The sequence below is a fragment of the Phasianus colchicus genome, chromosome 7, assembly GCF_987193195.1.
Source record: "Phasianus colchicus chromosome 7, bPhaCol1.hap1.1, whole genome shotgun sequence".
Lineage (NCBI taxonomy): Eukaryota > Metazoa > Chordata > Aves > Galliformes > Phasianidae > Phasianus > Phasianus colchicus.
In genome coordinates this window covers 19,886,144-19,904,574 of record NC_143442.1, presented here as the reverse complement: position 1 = coordinate 19,904,574, position 18,431 = coordinate 19,886,144, and the positions used below count along the sequence as shown (strand labels likewise).

The 18,431-nt window shown below is 40.5% G+C and overlaps 1 protein-coding gene and 1 long non-coding RNA gene across 15 annotated transcripts in view; one reads left to right on the top strand and one right to left on the bottom strand.

Annotated features, from left to right (window-relative positions):
* The first annotated feature begins 94 nt into the window (after window positions 1–94).
* LOC116232850 (uncharacterized) lies at window positions 95–15,506 on the top strand. Of its 10 annotated transcripts, none has more exons than XR_004167781.2 (6): window positions 95–543; window positions 3,847–3,989; window positions 5,498–5,577; window positions 7,051–7,232; window positions 10,417–10,526; window positions 14,128–15,506. It is a non-coding gene; the product is annotated as an uncharacterized LOC116232850 (long non-coding RNA). The 10 variants fall into 10 exon arrangements; XR_004167780.2 differs by having other exon boundaries at window positions 3,847–4,001; XR_016468269.1 differs by lacking the exon at window positions 7,051–7,232 and having other exon boundaries at window positions 5,501–5,577.
* Window positions 7,596–18,431, bottom strand: part of RAPGEF4 (Rap guanine nucleotide exchange factor 4) — a 147,288-nt gene continuing 136,452 nt past the window's right edge. For all 5 annotated transcript variants that reach the window (XM_031599459.2, XM_090144033.1, XM_090144034.1 and 2 more), the window contains 2 exons: window positions 12,121–12,175; window positions 7,596–10,630 (listed from right to left, as the gene is read on the bottom strand). In XM_031599459.2, coding sequence (XP_031455319.1) covers window positions 10,503–10,630; window positions 12,121–12,175 — 183 coding nt within the window. In that variant the 3' untranslated portion in view covers window positions 7,596–10,502. The remainder of the gene's footprint in view (window positions 10,631–12,120; window positions 12,176–18,431) is intronic.

Sequence of the window (18,431 nt, the reverse complement as noted above, 5' to 3'; positions counted from 1 at the left end):
GCGAGGAGGCGCTGCGGGCGCCGGCCCGACGGGCGCGAAGCCCCCCCGGCCCCTCACGCACGCGTTCGCCCGCGTGAGGGACCGGGGGGGCTTCGCGCCCCTCGGGCCGGCGCCGGGCCGCGTTCCCAACCGCGCACAAAAGCGGCGGTTGACCAGCGGGCTGTCCTGGGGCGCGCTGAGCAGTGGGAGGCGATGCCAAGACACCAGAAGGGGCTATAAGGCAATACGGTTACTATGAATTACCGCCGAAATGCCGAGGTGATGGCAGCTCATAGTGAGAGGGTCTGGGGGAAAAGGGGACGGCACTGACAGCACAACCCCAGCCTTCAGAAGATCACCTTAGGTCGGGCAGCAAAATGGCGGCACCTGTCTCCTCAGAGGGCACACCGCATCCTCACAGGGCGCGTGGCCCTCATCCAAGCGTTCTGCTGGCATTGCCATACACTGCTGTTACGGAAGAGCTTTTGCAACTTGAAAATAAGCTGTCATGTTCAGAGGAAGTGACTCAGAAGACTCGGGGGCAAGCAGGATCTTTCTGCTGAGGTAAACACATCACTCGGATGTGATGCTATGGCTTTGGTATTGGCATCGTGAAGGCTGTACGGCCCATCACTGCCCCGCGCCGCGCTCCCAGCTCTGCCAGCTCTGCCCTGTGCTGCTGGAAGACCTCCGGCCCTTGGTATCCCTCATGGTATCCCTCATCCTTTGTTACATCCATGCGTTGATATAGCATATAAAAATCAGCTGTGCTGCACAATGAATTATGAAGAGGTGGGCAGCATCGCTCTGAATCACACGCATTAACTGTAAATCCTTGAGATGTATGGTATCGAGGTGAATCATGGAAGAACTCCTTACTGGTGAATCCAGTACAGTGATTTCATGAACATAGGAGGGTTTTCCCCCAGGCAGGTTGTTCTGCCACAGGGGTGGGGAGGCTGCCAAAAGTTAAAGCAGTAGAACACAAGCTGGCTTTGCCTGGGCACCCACCTCAGGCATTTTCTGTCTGAGCTGTGCCTGTGCAGTACCAAGGGGTGGCTTTGTGCCTGCACCAGTCTCCAGGCAAAGCCAAAGGTGCAGCTTTGTAGAGGAAAGCACAGGTACCAGTGACAAACGGCAAAAGGAAGCTCACCCTATGGAGGAGGAGAGGTGCCACTCAGTCTCATCAATGCTGTGACTAAGGTGTTTATACCTCAGTCTGAGACAATTGCCTATTAGTCAAATGGCTTCAAAATCTATTTAAATGTTAAATCACTCGATCCATAGGCATCTGTTTCAGGCAGCAGTGTGCTTGCACTCAGAGGTCTCCTGCCTCAGGTATTTTGTCCATGAAGCTGTGCAGAATTAGGATATATCATGTCTACCTTTAGGCCCTGGCTGTAGAAATAAATCAATTACTGCAGCAGAGCATGAGATAAACCATCATTCACAGTGGTGGCGAATATTTCCTGCTCCAGGAGTAGGAGAGCAGAGTCTGCGCCAAGGGCCGTGCAAATGAACCCAATCGCACTTCCTCTATTAGAGGACAGTGGATCACAGGAGCAGGAGCCTGAGCCTATGCTGCACTGCATGGGTATTGTCAGACCTACATGGTAAACTACCATAAAACTTTTAATTACGATAACTAGGCCTTAAGTGTGTATTTTGGGTTTGTATTCTTTGTGCTTTCTGTTAATGAGTGTTCAGATATTTTCAAGCTTTTTCCCAGTATCATAAGAACTGAAAAATGGACTAGAAAGGAACAGAAATCTGGGCAGTCACATTTCTTGTACGTGTTCAACACCTCTAAAGCAGTGGGCAGCCTGTGGCAGGGTGACTTTTTCCTCTTTGTGAGGCAGAAAATTTAAACTGAGAAAACATGAGTTATACTAACCTCAATCTTCTTCAATGTACACGCAGAACACAGAAAAATAAAATACTTAACAGTAAACAAAAGTTACTGTAAAGCTATGACGATCATGTAAGAAAAGGGCAGCTCGAGCAACTTTTGACTAAATTTTAGTTTCATGTCAAATACCTCTTCACAACTCATTGCCACACTGGGCGTGCAGAGACGTCTCCCGCCTCCCAGCATGGAAAATTGAACTTCATGCGTGCATCTAGGCAGGTTGAGTCGCTCTGGCTGCCAAAAGCAGCCTCCTCTGCCCCACCAGCCCCACGCCCACCAATGCCCTGCCCAGTAGAGTGGTGTGAGGTGCCTGCTGAAATGGGCTGAGAATATCTTGGGACAAATAACGTGGCTTTCTCCAGCTCAGTGCCTGTGTGTGTGTCAGTGGGCAGTCACACAGCTCTGTGCCAGCATGCAGGTGGAGGGTGATTGGAAGGGGACAGTATGGCAGTGCTCTTCGAGTAGTGGCAGGGAGTTCTGCCAACCTGAGGCACTTGAAACTCGAGACACGGATCATTTGTAGGAGGACACCTGCTCTGTATTTTTCAGTTCTCCTTTAGGACTAGTTCAGAGTTCAGCTCAGTGCTCAGTGCTCCTCTGTTCCCAGTTCTGAGATTTCTCTGAAGTGCTATGTGTGTTTCTCAGGCTGCTATGGCTTAATGAGCTTTGAGCTCAAAAACGTTGGCCTGAAAACATGGGTTCATGCCTGGCTGAGATGCACTGCCTGCAGAGCTGTGCACACACTGCAGTGGAAGCAGAACCATGTGCTGGGATTGATCCTGCCAGCCTAAGCCTTGGTAGCAGTGAAGTGGTGGTGGCATGAAATGTCTGTGATTGGTTTGTGCCAGGAACAAGAACACCAATGGCTTGCCTGCTCAGGGTGCCCTGCCACATCTCTGGTGCCAAACACAATCCACAGCTCTTTTTCATGATCAAAGGGTAGCTTGTGTGGTGCTCGCAGCCCACAGGAGCTCCATCCAGTCCTTCTTTTAGATGGAGTCAGAGAGGTCCAGTAGTGGAAAATTGAAGGGATTGCCTTTAGCTTGGGCTTGAAGGCAGGTCTCCTTCCTGCAGCAAATGGCACAATGGCAGTTTGCCCACAGACACACCCCAGGCCCATGCAATGAGCACCATGACTCCCATCTGCCTCAGCAGCCTGGTCATCAGCTGTTGCAGCACAGAGAATGGCAGAGCCTGCAGAAACCAGCACACACCTTGCGGTCCCTCCTGGCTGCTGCTTTGTTCTGCAGTTGTTCTCTCATCTGGTTTTTGTGTCAGAGAAAAGTAAGGGATATGTGAAAGTGCCCATGTTGTACATTTAACATGAAATTATAAATATGCAATGATAGAATACTAATTTTACATGAAAAATAATACTTAAAATGATTACATACGTGATTCTAAATACAGGCATTCCTGTGGTTGTGGTGGCCTGTATGTCTGGGTATTGCTAATGCTTCAGGTCTGGCTTCCATGAGCCAATGCTGTACGCTCTGTTTTCAGAAGGGGCAGGTTGCAACTTGTATTCTGTGTGTCTTTCGGGCCAGCATGTGTGCAGTATGAGAGCACGTGGAATTTCCACAAAAATGTCAATATCATTAACAATGAGATAGAAATGAGATGGCAAAGTATTATCAAGAACTACATTTCCTGATTGTTTTGTGAGAACGATTGATTCGGCTTTTACTGCCGCTACCATTTTCAGCTAATCATTGTACTTGGCTGTTATTCAACCATTAGGACTTTGCTCAGTTACCATTTCATTACATATTTTTAATTACATATATTGCTTGTACTCATTCTTATTATTAAATTTCGTGGTCCAATAGATTTAATTTGTTGCTCTAATTTCTGCACTTTTTTTTTTTTTCCCTAAACTATAATGCAGTTTAGCACAATTTCCATTGATTTAAAGTTATCCTAAATTCACTGCCGCTGTGCCCATTTGTGTTTTACAGCTCATGCTGCAGCAGGCTCCGTGGGAGAAGCAGAGCCTCAATTTCCTCATGATGTTTTCCAATGCTTGGTCACGGTGAGCCTGGGCAGAGGCCAGGACAGTTCTACCAGAAAGGACCACCAAAGGAAGATGGCAACACAGAAGGTTCAACAACTGGTCGGCTTTCTTTGTTAACACTAATTAATATCCATATTTAGTACACTAACTTACCTTTCTTGAAATGTAAAGGTAGTGACTGGAGTAATAGAACTGTGGAATCATTAAGGTTGGAAAAGACCACTAAGGTCATCTAATCCAACCATCAACCCATCACCACCCTGCCCACTAAACCACATCCCTCAAACTTGAAAAGCTTGAAAGCTTTGGCCACCACTGACAGAAAGCATTAGCTCCTTTGCAATTATATGTTACTACAAGCTTACATTTTTTTGCTGCTTGTTTAATCCGGAGTTCATTAATTAGAAACAAATCCATATATTGCAGATATCACATCTTTTTGTGTTTAGAGATGACGTAAGTCTCGAAAATGTCCATAACATTAGGCTGCCTCAGAAAAACACAATTTCTAGATAGATCTGTTTAGCTATACCATCTCGGACCCTTTGCCAGTATTTCCAAGAAATGTGACCAACTCCCCCCAAACACTAGCAAACTATGAGCAACAGCAAGTTGTGACAGGAAGGGGAAAAATCCATGCAAACCTCTAACTAGTTTCTGGAAGCTCTGCTAGCCACTCGGGAGCATCACAAAAGAGTTGCATGCCAGACAGCTAGAACAGGAGAAACATTAGGGCAGGAACTTCAAATGGAAGGAAATGCTGGATTTCAAACAGATGCTCGGCAGCAACCTGCCAGTACTGCAGCCCTCAAGGGTCAGTCCTACAGAGAATGAGGACATCTAAAGAAAACCTGAAGCAACACTGGCTTTCTGTTATCTGAGAACAGCCACAATGCTGCTGATAGTACTCCTGCACGGAAATAATGTACACCTGCGAAAACCCACAAAGAGTCAGCGAACGCAGCGAGCAGATTCACTTGCTGGCTCGTACAGCATCTAAAGAAAGAACTATTTAAAAACACAAGAGGTGGTGTTATAATGAGGAAACCATGGAGAGCAGGAAGCTTATGATTATTGACAGAAGTTGATTAAGAAATGGATTATTGTCTGGTAGAATGGTGGAGTATCTACTGTCACCACTAACCTGCGTATCCTTATGTAAATTTCTTCTAATTGAAGTATTCATTTACAATCATTATTTTCATTGGTAATGTGCTTTATTTGCATTTGAAAGCAAAAAGAGAAAAAAAATGAAGCATAACTCGCTGACCCCTGCCATGTGATAAAGGCTAAGCTTTCTGTCACTCTGACCCAAATGGATTAGGGCCAGGAAATAAAGGTCAGTCCCTACCAGTACCCCTGTGTGTCACATTTTTGTAACACGGAGTTTCCAAGAAAAATATTCCAATTTGCGTCAGTAATTATGTGTTCTTCATGTAATTTCATATCGTTTTCTGAGTTTATTTTGAATTAAAAAATTACCTTTGAGTGCCAAGCCTGTTAAAATCCACCCTTTTGTGAAATATCTCCCAGCAGTTAAGTGCATGTTACAGATTTTGTTGCTGTACATATTATAAGAATTTTCCTTTTTACAGTAGTCCCTTCATCACTTGAGCCATAAGCCACCAAGACCTGAAGACCATGGATGGATTACATTCCATTGGGATCTGACAAGGTATTTCCTTAGTTAGAGAGGAGTATTTTCTTGCTAATACAGTGCTCAGAGCGGAAGAAATGAAAGTGAGTCTTTCCTGCTGTGAGATGGCAAAGCTGGACTATGGCTTCTCACCATGGGGAGAAGCTAAAAATCAGGTTTTAGCCACTAACAGTGTCAGGAAGCCCCTTGCCCAGCAGCAATGCAGCCTGAGTTGGTCAGGAATGCCCCTGCCATGCCTGGTGTATCCCTGTCCCTCCCCGGTCTCCCTCAGCTTGACTAAGGGCAGGAGAGGCAGCTGTGGCCTGGTGGGACATGGGGCTGCTCTGTGTGTTTGAGCTCTAGTTGAACACAGGCAACCAGAGAAGTTTCTGGCTTAGTGATTTTAACGATAACTTTTTAATCTGGTCATTATTTTCTTTGATTGCTAATACATTGACCTCTGGTGACAGCTGCTGCTTGTGCCCGCTAAACTTTAATGCAGGATAAAGTAAAGAACATTATGATTATTTGAAAAGGCACAGTGTAATGCATTTCAGATTAACAGTGAAAGAAAGGCTATTCAAGTTAGAGCTTCACTTTGCCATATCATTCTCTATGCTGCTTTCCTTATTATCAGTACAAAAAATGAAATGGGAATAGCACATCTTTTAATTTTCTACCACTATTACCTCTTGATTTGCATTCAGAGCTCCCAGAAGAAATACTGCTGAATTCAGAAGTAGTCTATTTAAGCTGCATGGTGTTTAAAAATTGCTGGAAAAGGTTAAGGTGCTGTATATTATGCAGTTGACCTTACTAAGAAGCTATGTTAACAATTTAGACTTATAATTTTCTGCCGTTACATTTTGTTAATTTTTTTTTCTTTTTTTTTTTTTTTCAAGCAATATTCATTATCTCTTTTGGAATCCCTGCAGCTTAAACCCTTTGATTTCTTTCTGACTTATTTTGTAAGATTTTTAAATTATATTTAAACTTCTTGTACCTAAAAGATTGTTTTGCCACCGCGTCTTTGAAAAGAGGGATTTTTTTTTTTGTCTCTGTGTCTTTGTATTCTGTCTGCTGAGGCCATGCACCTTCACAGCACTTTCCTTAGGAGGAAAAAATGCAAAATCCTTTAAGAGTCTTGCAAACACATCTGAACTCTTTTGTCTGGCAGTAACTTGTCTTTACAGTTGATCAGGTTAAAACAAAGTGTCTGGATCCTGCCTTTACCAAACAGCAATAGCCTTCTGGTACTCTGGACTCGGCCTCCCTGGATTTAGCTTTTGTTCCATGGCTCTACATAGTGCTGACCAGCACCAGGGCTAAGCATGGAGAAAAACAACAAATCCTAACAAAGCTACAACAGGAAAACGTGCTGTGGAGGAGAGAGCACAATCTTGTAACTCTTTTGACTCTGTAGCCCTTAGTAGAGATGTTTATGCTCCATACTTACTGCAAAAAGCTTTATCAGTTGTGGGATTCTATAAGATGTTTTTCAAAATGCCCAAGGTGTTACCATATGGACTCTGGGATCTGCAACCTCACTTGTCCTCAGCAACAGGATCATAGATGCTGCCTCAGATCGCCTCTCATCTCAAAAGCACCGCTGTGACTTTGCTAGAAGAAAACAAGGACAGGAGCTCTGGGCCATGAGCTGGCTTTAAATCCTCTTGGGTCCCCGAGTCCCTAAGGTATAATCCTTGTTTTGAACAGGTTTACATTTGTGCAGTCTGAAGTGCTGACATAAGTACCTTCTCAAGCAGTGTGGGATGGGGTGTGAAACCTCCAGGTCCCGTAAGGGCTGCAAGGGGAAAATGCAGACAGGCCAAATGTCTCCCCATTTTCAATGACAATGGCCCCTCCAGATCATGCCTGGGCACTCCCATGCTGTGTGAGTTGGTACATGCCAAAATCAGGCCAAGCAGCGTGCTACAGCTCAACCAGCATGGACCCAGCAGAGCGCTCCCACACAGGGAGTTGTGACTCGTGGCTGCAGACACAGGGTGAAGGTGATAGGGGTATTAATATTTCAGTGTTTCTGGAGTTCCTATCATTCTTTCTGCTATTGTGACACTGAAGCTTCAGGCAGCAAAAGCTACAGATCAACAGCTGCTTTCCAGTTGTAAAGTCAACAACAGGAGAGGAGCCCCATACAGATCCTAGAGCCAGAAGGTAGCTTAATTCATTTAATCTCTAGGTATGTAGGCTGTGATCAGTGCCATAGCAACTATCTGAACCACTCGAATGAGTTAGATGCACAGATAGCGAGCTGTTATTTATACAGCACCCCTTATTGGAAAATTTAAAAATGCCAGACACCAGTTTCATTGAGATAGGTAAACTGCATTTATTTGTTGATACAGAGGTGCCATAAAATCTCTGAATCACTGGGATGTATCTATGTGATAGAGACTGTTTGGCAACAAATAAGCGAGGCAGTTAGAGGTTCTAAGGAATAAAAGAATAAATAAAGGGGATAAAAACACATTAAATGGATGAAGAATCAGCCTTTGTGCTGAGCCAAGTTGAAACTTGGCAGCTTTATAAACCAGTTAACACAGTAATAAATGAAAGTCCAAACAATAGGAATAAATCTGGAACAAATAAAATCACGAACTCAGAAATGCTATGAATTGATTGTAAAGATAAAAACATCTTATGAATTAATTCAGAACCTGAAGTTTACTCTAATGCATGCTTTGCTTCTGGGAAGATTCTGCATCTGAAAAAGCTATACGAAGTATACTCATAGAGCAGTACAAAGGAAAATAAGAAATATTTATTACTTGAAATAACAAGACAGAAACTCGTCTCTATGGTTTTAGCTGGTTTTCCTCTGAATCATCTTGAACTTCTAGTCAGACAGCAAAGTTAAAATAAATTATGTCATCATGCTGCAGAATATTTCTTAACCGTGTAATTCTTTCCTTTGCAGAATGCAGGTACAGAACAGCTAATAGTCTAGCATGTCAGTATTTCCCTGGTGATCCTCAGCTTTTGCAGACTCTATTTTAACTAAAAGGTTGAAATTATTTTTTAGATATTAAAAAATATAATCTTTATGTCTGCACTGACAGTACAGCATCCTGGTCAACTCCAAGGAAAGTATACTCTGTGTCTGAGAGGTAGGCTGTATCAACGAGGCAATCTCTGAAACTTAATTATGAGAAAATACCTGCAGCTTCTAATATCGGGCTTAATTGATTTTATGACATTCAACTTCCCTGAGCAGAGCTGGTGTGAATCCAATAGGAAAGATTTTGGCCATGTAAACATTATCATTTCCTTGGCACCTGCCAGGCCCCACATGTGCTTGCTTAGCAGTAGCACAGCCATCCCAGGAGCGTTCAGATGATCACTACTGATCCTGATGGGAATGGGGCCCAACCAGATCACTTTGTGGTTCTGGGTCTTCTGGAGGGCAGGAGCCAGGGGCCTTCCAGGTCCCAAGGTCTTACTCGAGGTAAAATCTTGTCTGAAGTCAGTAGGTTGGAATGTTCACATTTGTGAGTAAGGATGACAAACTTCTGAGTTAACTAAAATTAAGAATTCATCACTTCTTCATTTAAACCTTTCCACTACAAATGGTTTCTGTCTTTATGTGGGAGCGTCAGGGCCCTTCTTAGCCTGAATGAGCTGGTGTTGAACTGCAGTGCTGCTGCTCTGCCATGGCAGGGGCGCATCGCACTGGGTTTATGGTGGTCATCTCCACCAGCGTAGATATGGGCTACATGTAGTCTCAAGGCCCAGCAAAATACAAGTGAATTTACTGTAACTGCCAATAAGCAGCACTAGGACTTACGCAGGAACGAAGCTGAATGTGCAAATAAGGCCAGTGACCAAACCTTTCCAGCAATTACGTTTAATAAGGTACTGAGTGTTATTTACAGAAACACGTCACACAATTCCTACACGAGATGCACACAAAGTATAAAGACAAAAGCTGCACTTGAGAACATGCTAAACAAAATAAATAAAACAGAATTATTTTTGCACAATGGCTATTACATAAATAAATATTGTAGAACATAATGAATTAATATTTATTTACAGTCTGTTGAAAGTGCAAAACAATTGGCTGAAAATTTAGATATTTGTAAATGCTTAAGACCAGAAAATACTTGTTAGCCAGCCAGTATTAATCATAGCTGAAGGTTTTGATGTCCAGGAAACTATTCTCATGAAATCTGTTTGTGCATATTGTGCTCATTTCGAATCAGTCTTTTGCTACCTTTATGCTATTGATGATTTTGACAGCCTGACTAATTCATAGTGGAATTTTGTAAAAACCTGATAGTTTAAAAAAAGAAATAAAATGTAAACACAGATTAATCTAGCTATCGTTCAAAATATTTTCAGTCCTGTCAGTTTTCTGAAGTGGCCATGCTGCTTGAAGTGGTAGGCAGTATGAGTAACATTAGAATTTTTTCTTAGTATCTGCTGTATTTCAAAGGGAAATTTTTAAGTATTCCCTGAATGGAATTATACCTTGGACAATTCTCCCAAACCTCTGCTCTTTCATCAGACGCTTACATACATCTCGTATTGAGATCAACAGTAGCTGGGGAAGCAAAACTGTCAGTTCTTTCCTGACCTAGGCAAGAAATTATAAAACATGTTTTTAGTTAGAGAGAAAAACACTAGCTCCCTTAGAAGTGTTAGGAGCTTTTTTTTTTTGTGCATTTTAAACTATTTTTCTTCTTCCCTCTTTTTAAAATTCATACAAAAATCATTTACTGCACTTTAAAATGAGTTAATAGTACACAACATGGCCACCCTTACAGCTACAGTGCATAAATTCTTTCTCAGCCAAAGTTCTCTGACAGGTTGTGCGTTGTCTAAGACCTTACAGTATGTTTTTGCTTATTTTTGTAGTGGCAGTGCAGTCGCAGAGAAAGTGAAGTTCTTAACAAGTGACCTTGACAGAATAAAAGATCATTTCTCATCATTGCCTCAAATGTTTATGCCCGACGCGGCTCTAGTCGGTGAGACATCTGTGATAAAGTTCTCTGGTTGTCAATCACATTTAATTGCCTCACATAGCTCCGAACATCCTGATGGTTCTTATTAGCTAGGGCTGCGTCAGGATCTAGTGAAAGAGAAATGATGTAGGATTGATACACTTAAATGAACAAATGCCTGAACAGAATGCATAACTCATTACAAGCTGTCACAGGAAGCACCAGATCCTGGTGAGTTAAAAAGAAAATATTTAGAAATCTCTCTCTTTGAAACCTTTCCTTCATATCTGACAGTCTTTCTGGTTACTGCCCCTACAAATTAACTTTTCCTCCCAGATATCTGTAGCTACATTTACTGGAATTGATGGCTCTTGGTTATGGTTTTATAAATCACCTTACCTGTCAATAACTATAAATTCAATAACTAACTAGCATGATTTAAAGCTTCTTATTTGCTTTTGAACCAGCAGTGTTCCCATTGGTTCAAAAATATATAATAGATTTAAGCCTCTTTTCATGAAAAATTTGCATTTCTATCTCAGTATTAAATCTCTGTAACACTGTGTAACACAGTGCTTAGTGGCTGTCCCATTCAAGACACAAGGTTTACCACCTATTTACAGTACTTAGTATAACTGCATTGTAAGTACTCCTACAACAATTATGAAATCCCACTAACTTCCAGTTTGACTATCTTCAGCCTCACATTACAATTTAATGAAATATGTGGTAGGTAACTTAACAAACTTCTCCAACAGAAAGATAACTGACACATCCACTATATAAACACATGCCAAGCACAGGACTTAGATACGATACATCTAACTACTCTCATTTTGTTATATCAAGTATAGTGAAAATCCATTTCAATTTCTCAATAAATCATATGTGGAGGTCTCATAGTGCTTAATATATGGAAATTAAAAGACACATGGTCAGAAAAAGACTTGGGCTGGAAAAAAAGCTCCCTTGATATTCAAGAGTTATGCTTTGATGCAAATAGAAAGAATAAAAAGATATTTTTTAGACTATCTGTTCTGTTGAGAAAGAGAAGGGCTGCTGTGAGGCAAAAGCGAATGAAGCACTGAGAAATGCAGTGCCAGTGAGTCCAAGTTGGGACAAGGCCAGCAAAACAAGCCTTGCTATCACGTAGCGCCATCATCTTACCTGGCCCCACATAGGTTCAGATAATTATACTGACAAACAAGTTTTAAATTCATCACCTTAGGCAGTTATGTCACCCATAATGTCATCTTTCTGGCCTGGTTTCCTACAAAAGCAGGATTTATGCAAGCAAGCGTCCTGCATCTATCAATGTACTTCTGTCTGCTGATCTCACCTCAACTGTTTCTGAGCCCAGAATTTGAACCTATTCTAATCTGAGGGTTTTGTAGACACCTCACAGAAACTTAGCTCCTTTGCATTCTTTGAAAAAGAGATGGAGGAGAAAGAGCTTACTAGAACTTTGCCAAGGATAGTTCACCCTGAGAAACATTAGAGGATCCAAACAGGGAAGATTCATTGGAAACCAGGCTTTTTCAATTCTGTTACACACAAACTGTAATTCCTGTAGCTACTGATGGTAACGCTGACTGTGCAGATGTTGTAATACACTTACTGAAAGATTGACTTCGGCAGAACTTCACCGTCCTGACAGTGTTGGCAATCATGCGCTGGAAAGAAAAGATGGGATGCAATCAGGAAACAAGCACTGTATTTCATCATCATTTAAACGAAGCACCTAATTGTGCCTGTGTGTGAAGATATATGCCAATAAAAGAAGTCTTGTGAATGAAAATATAATTTTAAGGCTGATATTCTCATACGTAGGGTCTGATTTGCATTTACACAGGCTTTAAATGAGCATGAATGTAATTTACATGCGCTCAGAAAGCCCTTTCCCTTACTTGGAAGCTGCAAAATGCTTTAACTAAGGATGAAAATCATCTCCTTCAATATACATTTATTTGATACCATCTTTCCATGTTAAAAAGAAAAAGGAATATCACATACAATGGCTTGGAGTATGTACACTTTTTCATTTTCAGACCATCAGCTCCTAACAGCAAAGACATTTCCAGAACACAGTCAGCAGCTAAGCAGCTTTCACGTTTCATATCTGTTTGAGTTTGGAATGGAGCCCTCCTTGGAAATGACAATAAAAAATGATTAGATGAGAGCTACTTTCACCAATTCTCAAGCATGTTGAACTCACAGATGGGAATGGACATGGTTAGCACTGTGGTCCTGGGCAGGTTTCATCAAGCAAACATGTTAGTGTTATCTTGCACAAGTGTATCTGATCCAAATGAGAAGCAGATTCATTTTTGATGGATACTCCTACTGGCAATTCACAAAAAAGGAGAATTTACTTCAGTTCTCTTTGGCTGTGCTTGCTCTTCAGTATGCATCATTTCATTTAAGTAAGAAACTGTTGCTCAATATATTTTGCTCTGATAAATCAGATGCTATTTTGCAAAAGTTTTTAAGAAGAAATGATGCTAAGTCATAAAGCAAAACATTTCAGCTTTAATTCTGGACTGCAAGATTTTAACTGACTTTTGTAATTAACAGCACTATCCACCAGTGCTGGCTAGAATTATTCTCCACAATATTAAATAAATTGAAACTTCAGCACTAAATTCCCTTTGCAAGAAAGTTTTATTCATTCACTGATTTTTTTGAACCTTTATTTCAGTTTCTTTTGCTTAAATAAAGTTTAGCAGAACAGGGAAAAGCTAAGCAGAGCCTAATGTTTGCTCCAGCACTTTAACATCATCCAATAATCACAACGTAGTTTAATATTTTAACATAGCACACTCTCACAAGGCTGCTTCATATCTACTTGAAATTTTGTGTGAGATTCACAAGTTCTTGCACAACAAAATGATATATTTGTTACTAGTAAATGGTTAAACCTGTATATTCCTCAAAATTCATACATAATTATAATCTTAAGTGAAAGTGGTTAAATAAATATCAGTATCATTCCAAGAATGGGAAGCACTAACGTAAAACATTCTTTCCACACACATCAGATTAATAATTTTTGACATTTTAATGCACTGTCAAGATCCAAAATGTTATGGCTGGTGGTCACCATAAGAAATGCTTATTGATACATATTACATTTTTGTGGATTACACATTTTGTAATCAAATGAAATGCCATCACTCTGAAGCTGATGGCAAAAATACTTTGTAACACAAATTTACGGAAGATCGTGGGAATTTGGTTGAGTCTACTTACTTTGCTTCTAAAGTCATATGGACTTATATGTGGAAAATAGGTAGATTTCAAGTAAGAGTCACTTTGATAGTATGTTAATTTTCATAATTCTTCAAGCCATTATTACTAAACAGATTTTCTAAGGCACTTATCTTGCAAACATTCTCATATATATACTTAGCATTAAGCATGTGAATAAGCCCCATTGACTTTGATGGAACCACTTAAATAGTCAAGGATAAGCATCCATTATAACAGTGGATTGAGACTGAATGCACTGCGTATTACTGTGTTGGCTCTTCAAGTTTAACCCAATCAAAAAAAATCAAAACAACATGAACATGAAAACATGAATGTTTCATAACTCTGTGCTTTCATATTTGTCTCTGACTCTTAGGTGTTGCTGTTATTTCGACACGTATTGTTTCAAGCTCTTCTCCAAAATAACTGCTTAAAGGAAAGATCGTGAAGTTGGATTAGACCTGCCAACCTGATGAAAGTGTCAAGATTGTCTAACTTAAACGGGGAGCTTTCCTAAGTACAATTCATTCTCATGAAGACTTCCGGTGTTGCTTGATGTGCTTTCTAGTTGGGTTGTCTAATTGTTAATGTTGGTAAAGTTTTAGGTTTTGAAGCTTCAATTAATAACGGACTTTGAAGCTAGGCTGCATGCTCAGTTTTTTATTAGTTTAGCATTAAGTTTCTTCGTTAAAAACTTACACTTATCAAAAAGACTGTTCTGTGAAGTAATTTTACTCTTTGTTTCCTTTATGCGAGAAACATTCATAATAGTTACTGGCAAGGAAAACAGAAACAACAATGAACTCCTCTGACTTCTAGTTAAGGGTTGAACTGCCTGGTCTCCTTCAGTTGGCTGAAAGTTTTAATTTTAAGGAGTTAGTGTGCTTGTTCCTGAGGATAATCTTATTCAGTCTGTGCATTCAGAACGACACTGGCAATGATGAAACACAAAGGAGTAAAGAAGTGGGTGTTATTGCAGAAAAAAACAGAGGAACTCTGGCCAGAAAAGAACACTGTAGCCAAACAGGGAGATTCTGGAGCATTATATATCCTTCAAGATCTCCTTTCACATTGCTTTTTGCAAGAGCTTTTCACTATCTAATATAAACCCAAACCCTTTCCTCTTTGGAAGGTGTGAATTGGACAGAAAAACAAAACATGAAGTGAATTTTCCTTTCTGAATCATGCAGATAAATTGGATTCTCTTCTTTTGAGGCAAGAAAACTGGAAACATACAGAGAAAATGGTCAAATAGAAGTTTAATTGCCAGCTCCTTCTTTTTTTTTTCTCTTCAGAGGATTACCTCTAGTCAATGGCTGCAAAAATAAACCTCTGTTTACTCACTGTGCTAAGAAAGACCATTATCAGAAAGCCATACAAGACTAAATATGTGTCTTTCTGAAATGAATCAACTGCATAATATAACAAGCAACTGCAACTACCAACATGCTATATATACACAACAATACCCTTTCAAGTTTTATGCAATCTGGAACAGTGGCAGCAGGCCAGCACATTATCTTCTAATCCATTCCAAACCAAGGTTTTTAAATGTTATACATATTCATACATGCCATAGAAAACTAGTAGGGGCTTTAGTCAGACACTTTTTGCATAATCTTTATGTTCCAAAAATGAAAGAATGTTTGCCCTTTTTTGCATAAGGATCAGAGTGAAAATTCCCTTTTGTTCATCTCCACAAAACCTGAAAACCAATATGCACGGATTCTCTAATCCTCATTTCACACCTGAAGGGTGAAGAAGTTTGACAAAAAGAAGAATCAGTGACCAGCTTCATGGCACTGCCTTGTGCTGTCATGGCAGGTCAGTGGTTTCAGTGCTCTTTTGTGACTTCTGCTCCCTCTACAGGTGCCATTTCTGAGATGCTGCGCAGTCATGCTACGTGGAGATTGTGCCAGGGAAAGTTCAGGCTGATGATTTGAGAAATGACATCAGTAAAGTTCCTAAATAACTGCATCTTCCTTCTCTCTATGAATACAAAATTCAGTAGTAGCAGTTAGAGTGCAGGATTGTACAGCCAAGATGGGGAAAAAAAGAAGATAAATTGTATGAAGTATTGCCTGTCTTTAAGGAGGGTCATAGATATATTACTATGTCCATACTAGTGCCTTACAGGTTGCAAGTTGTTCCACTTTTATTGATATTATACAGTTTATAGGAACTAAAACAACTGACAGCTTTTTGGGGAGGTTCTTCTTCATGTGAAAAGAGGGTCATTCATGGAACTAAACGACAAATGTGTATTTGAGATCATAAATTGTTTGCTATCCATGGATATCTTTTATCATACTTTCACCTGCTTACAGATCTCAAAATACCCTCAACCTGCCAAACTACAACTGCAGCATTCAGGAAATTTTACAAGCCTATTCATTCCTCAGTCCTTTATGACAACAGATCTTTCAGTTTGTACAGATAGGGATCTTATAAAGCACCACTTATTACTAAGTGGGGAAAAGATGCAGGTAGTTTTTACCATACAAGGTCAAAGAGAATGTGGAAGGCACATCTAAGCAATACTTGTCGATATCAGCTTTTTACAGTGAGATAAGGAGAACTTCAGTATTGCTCTAAAACAATGTCTTTTTTGGTACTGAAGACATATCTTTTACAAAACACTTATACTACTAATAGCAGTAATTTATTCTGTCTACTTACTTACAAAAGCCACTTTCAGGCTGGATTTTAAGGGCAAATCCTCATTTCTTCCATCTCCCTGCCTCTTTACTTCATGAAACAAAGTGACATGGCAAAAAAGCATAGCAAATACAAAGAGGGTTCATATTTCTGACGCATTAAATATTGCTTGCCCACATCACATACAGACTACCTGGATCAGCTTACAAACTTCCCTGTTTGCATATAACTATGGCTCTATCACACATTGCTTTCTCTTCCCTGGTTTACTTTCCCTATATCCTGTTCCTCACAGCCTTCCCCAGATAGGAGACTTCCATGGGGATCAGGAGATGGGGAAGAGGAAGAAGGAGCAGGTAGTCACAAAGATAGCAGCAGGTAAAAGTTGGTGATGCTCTGTGGAGCAATGTCCCCTCGATGTTGTCAATACCACAGTTCTGCCACTGCACCTCTGAAAAGACTGATTCACAGAGAACTGCAGCAGGAAAAACTGGACTTGGTTTCTTTCCCTTCCAGTCTGACTTTCTGAAAATAAGCAAACAAACTAGGTTTATGTGGTTAACATCAATCTATTTTCCTCTTTTCCTCTGAGTAATTTTGTCAAATTTGAGAAGAAGCCCGAAGTTTCAATGCTAAGGAAATTCCTACCAATTTTCTGTGAAAACACATAGCTATGGAGAAGGATCACATTAAGGGCCTCTTCTGTCCCCTTTAGGGAAAAGGCTGTAAGTTCCTATGTTATGACAAAAGCCTATTCGTGCAGAATTCCCCAGCCATGAAGAAAGCACACAAAACCCAGCCATGAGGAAAACTCTGAGCAGAACTTAGGCACAGAACTTGGTACAAAAACTCTGAGGAAACTAGGCCTCGCAGTTTCTGGCACTCATGGAATTCCTGGCTCAGACACTGCCTGACAGCTCCTGCGTGTTTCAAGATGCATCGTTTAATATAAACAACAGCAGGAACATCAGGAAACATAAAAGATTTAAAGGAAGCTTCAGTTTCAGCTGAAGGATGCCACCAGATCAAACTTCTGCTTTTGGCTGCCAGTTACAGGAATAAAGTTGTCAGCAGCACATCAGCTGTCGGGATCAGAGCTCTGTGGTGAGAATGCAGATACAATGCCAGCGGCTGTTCTCAGTTTCATCACTGCTTACAAGAGAAATGGAGAGACCAATCTCCTACTGCAGAAAATGGCACCACCAGTGGGAACTACCTGGACATTTTTATTCATAAATTTAAGCAAGCGTCAAAGTTAAGTTTGAGGGAAATCATTTTGCAAAGAATGAAGACGTTTTAGACAGATCAGTAATAGAATGGTTCCTAGCAATATTTAGAGATATCTCCATTTGAAACAGAATAGCATGCATTAGAACAAACATGCAGAAATGACAAATAGCAGGTCATAATTCCTGTGATGAAATCTGGTTTCTACTTTTCTCCTGAAAAGAGTAGAATAACATCACAGAACTACTTTGATTTTATACTTGCTAAAGAGAGCACACTTTATCTGCGAGTTATCTGACTGAATGGTCTTGTCTTGTTTTCACTAGTTAATATCTGGCAATTATTTGTGGATATGATTGTTGTAAGCTTAACATAAGTAGGCAGTACTGACTGAGTTTTAGCAGTAGGTCTTTTTTTGCTTGACCTGATGGCACACGCAAAAATCAAAAAACTGCCAGGCTCACATTAGGATTTGAATGAGTTATGTTAGTGGAATCCAAATACATGCTGTTTTGAAGAGCTAAGAGAAGCAGTAGACACATGCAGAATAGCCAGTAAAAAGCAGTAAAATAGCACAATATACACCTGTAGTAAGGCCTGGAGTAAAAGAAGAAAGAGCCTTTAGGTACAGTACTAACTAAAGAAAGGCTTAGAGGTCTGAGCAAGGAGAACATTCCTTGCCATCATGTGTGGAGGAACATGAGATATTTTAATTCTTTGAAAAACAAATGGCATCAAAAATAAAACAGCTGAACTTCAGTTTCCTCTCCTAAGTAAAATAGTTGAAGCTCAGAT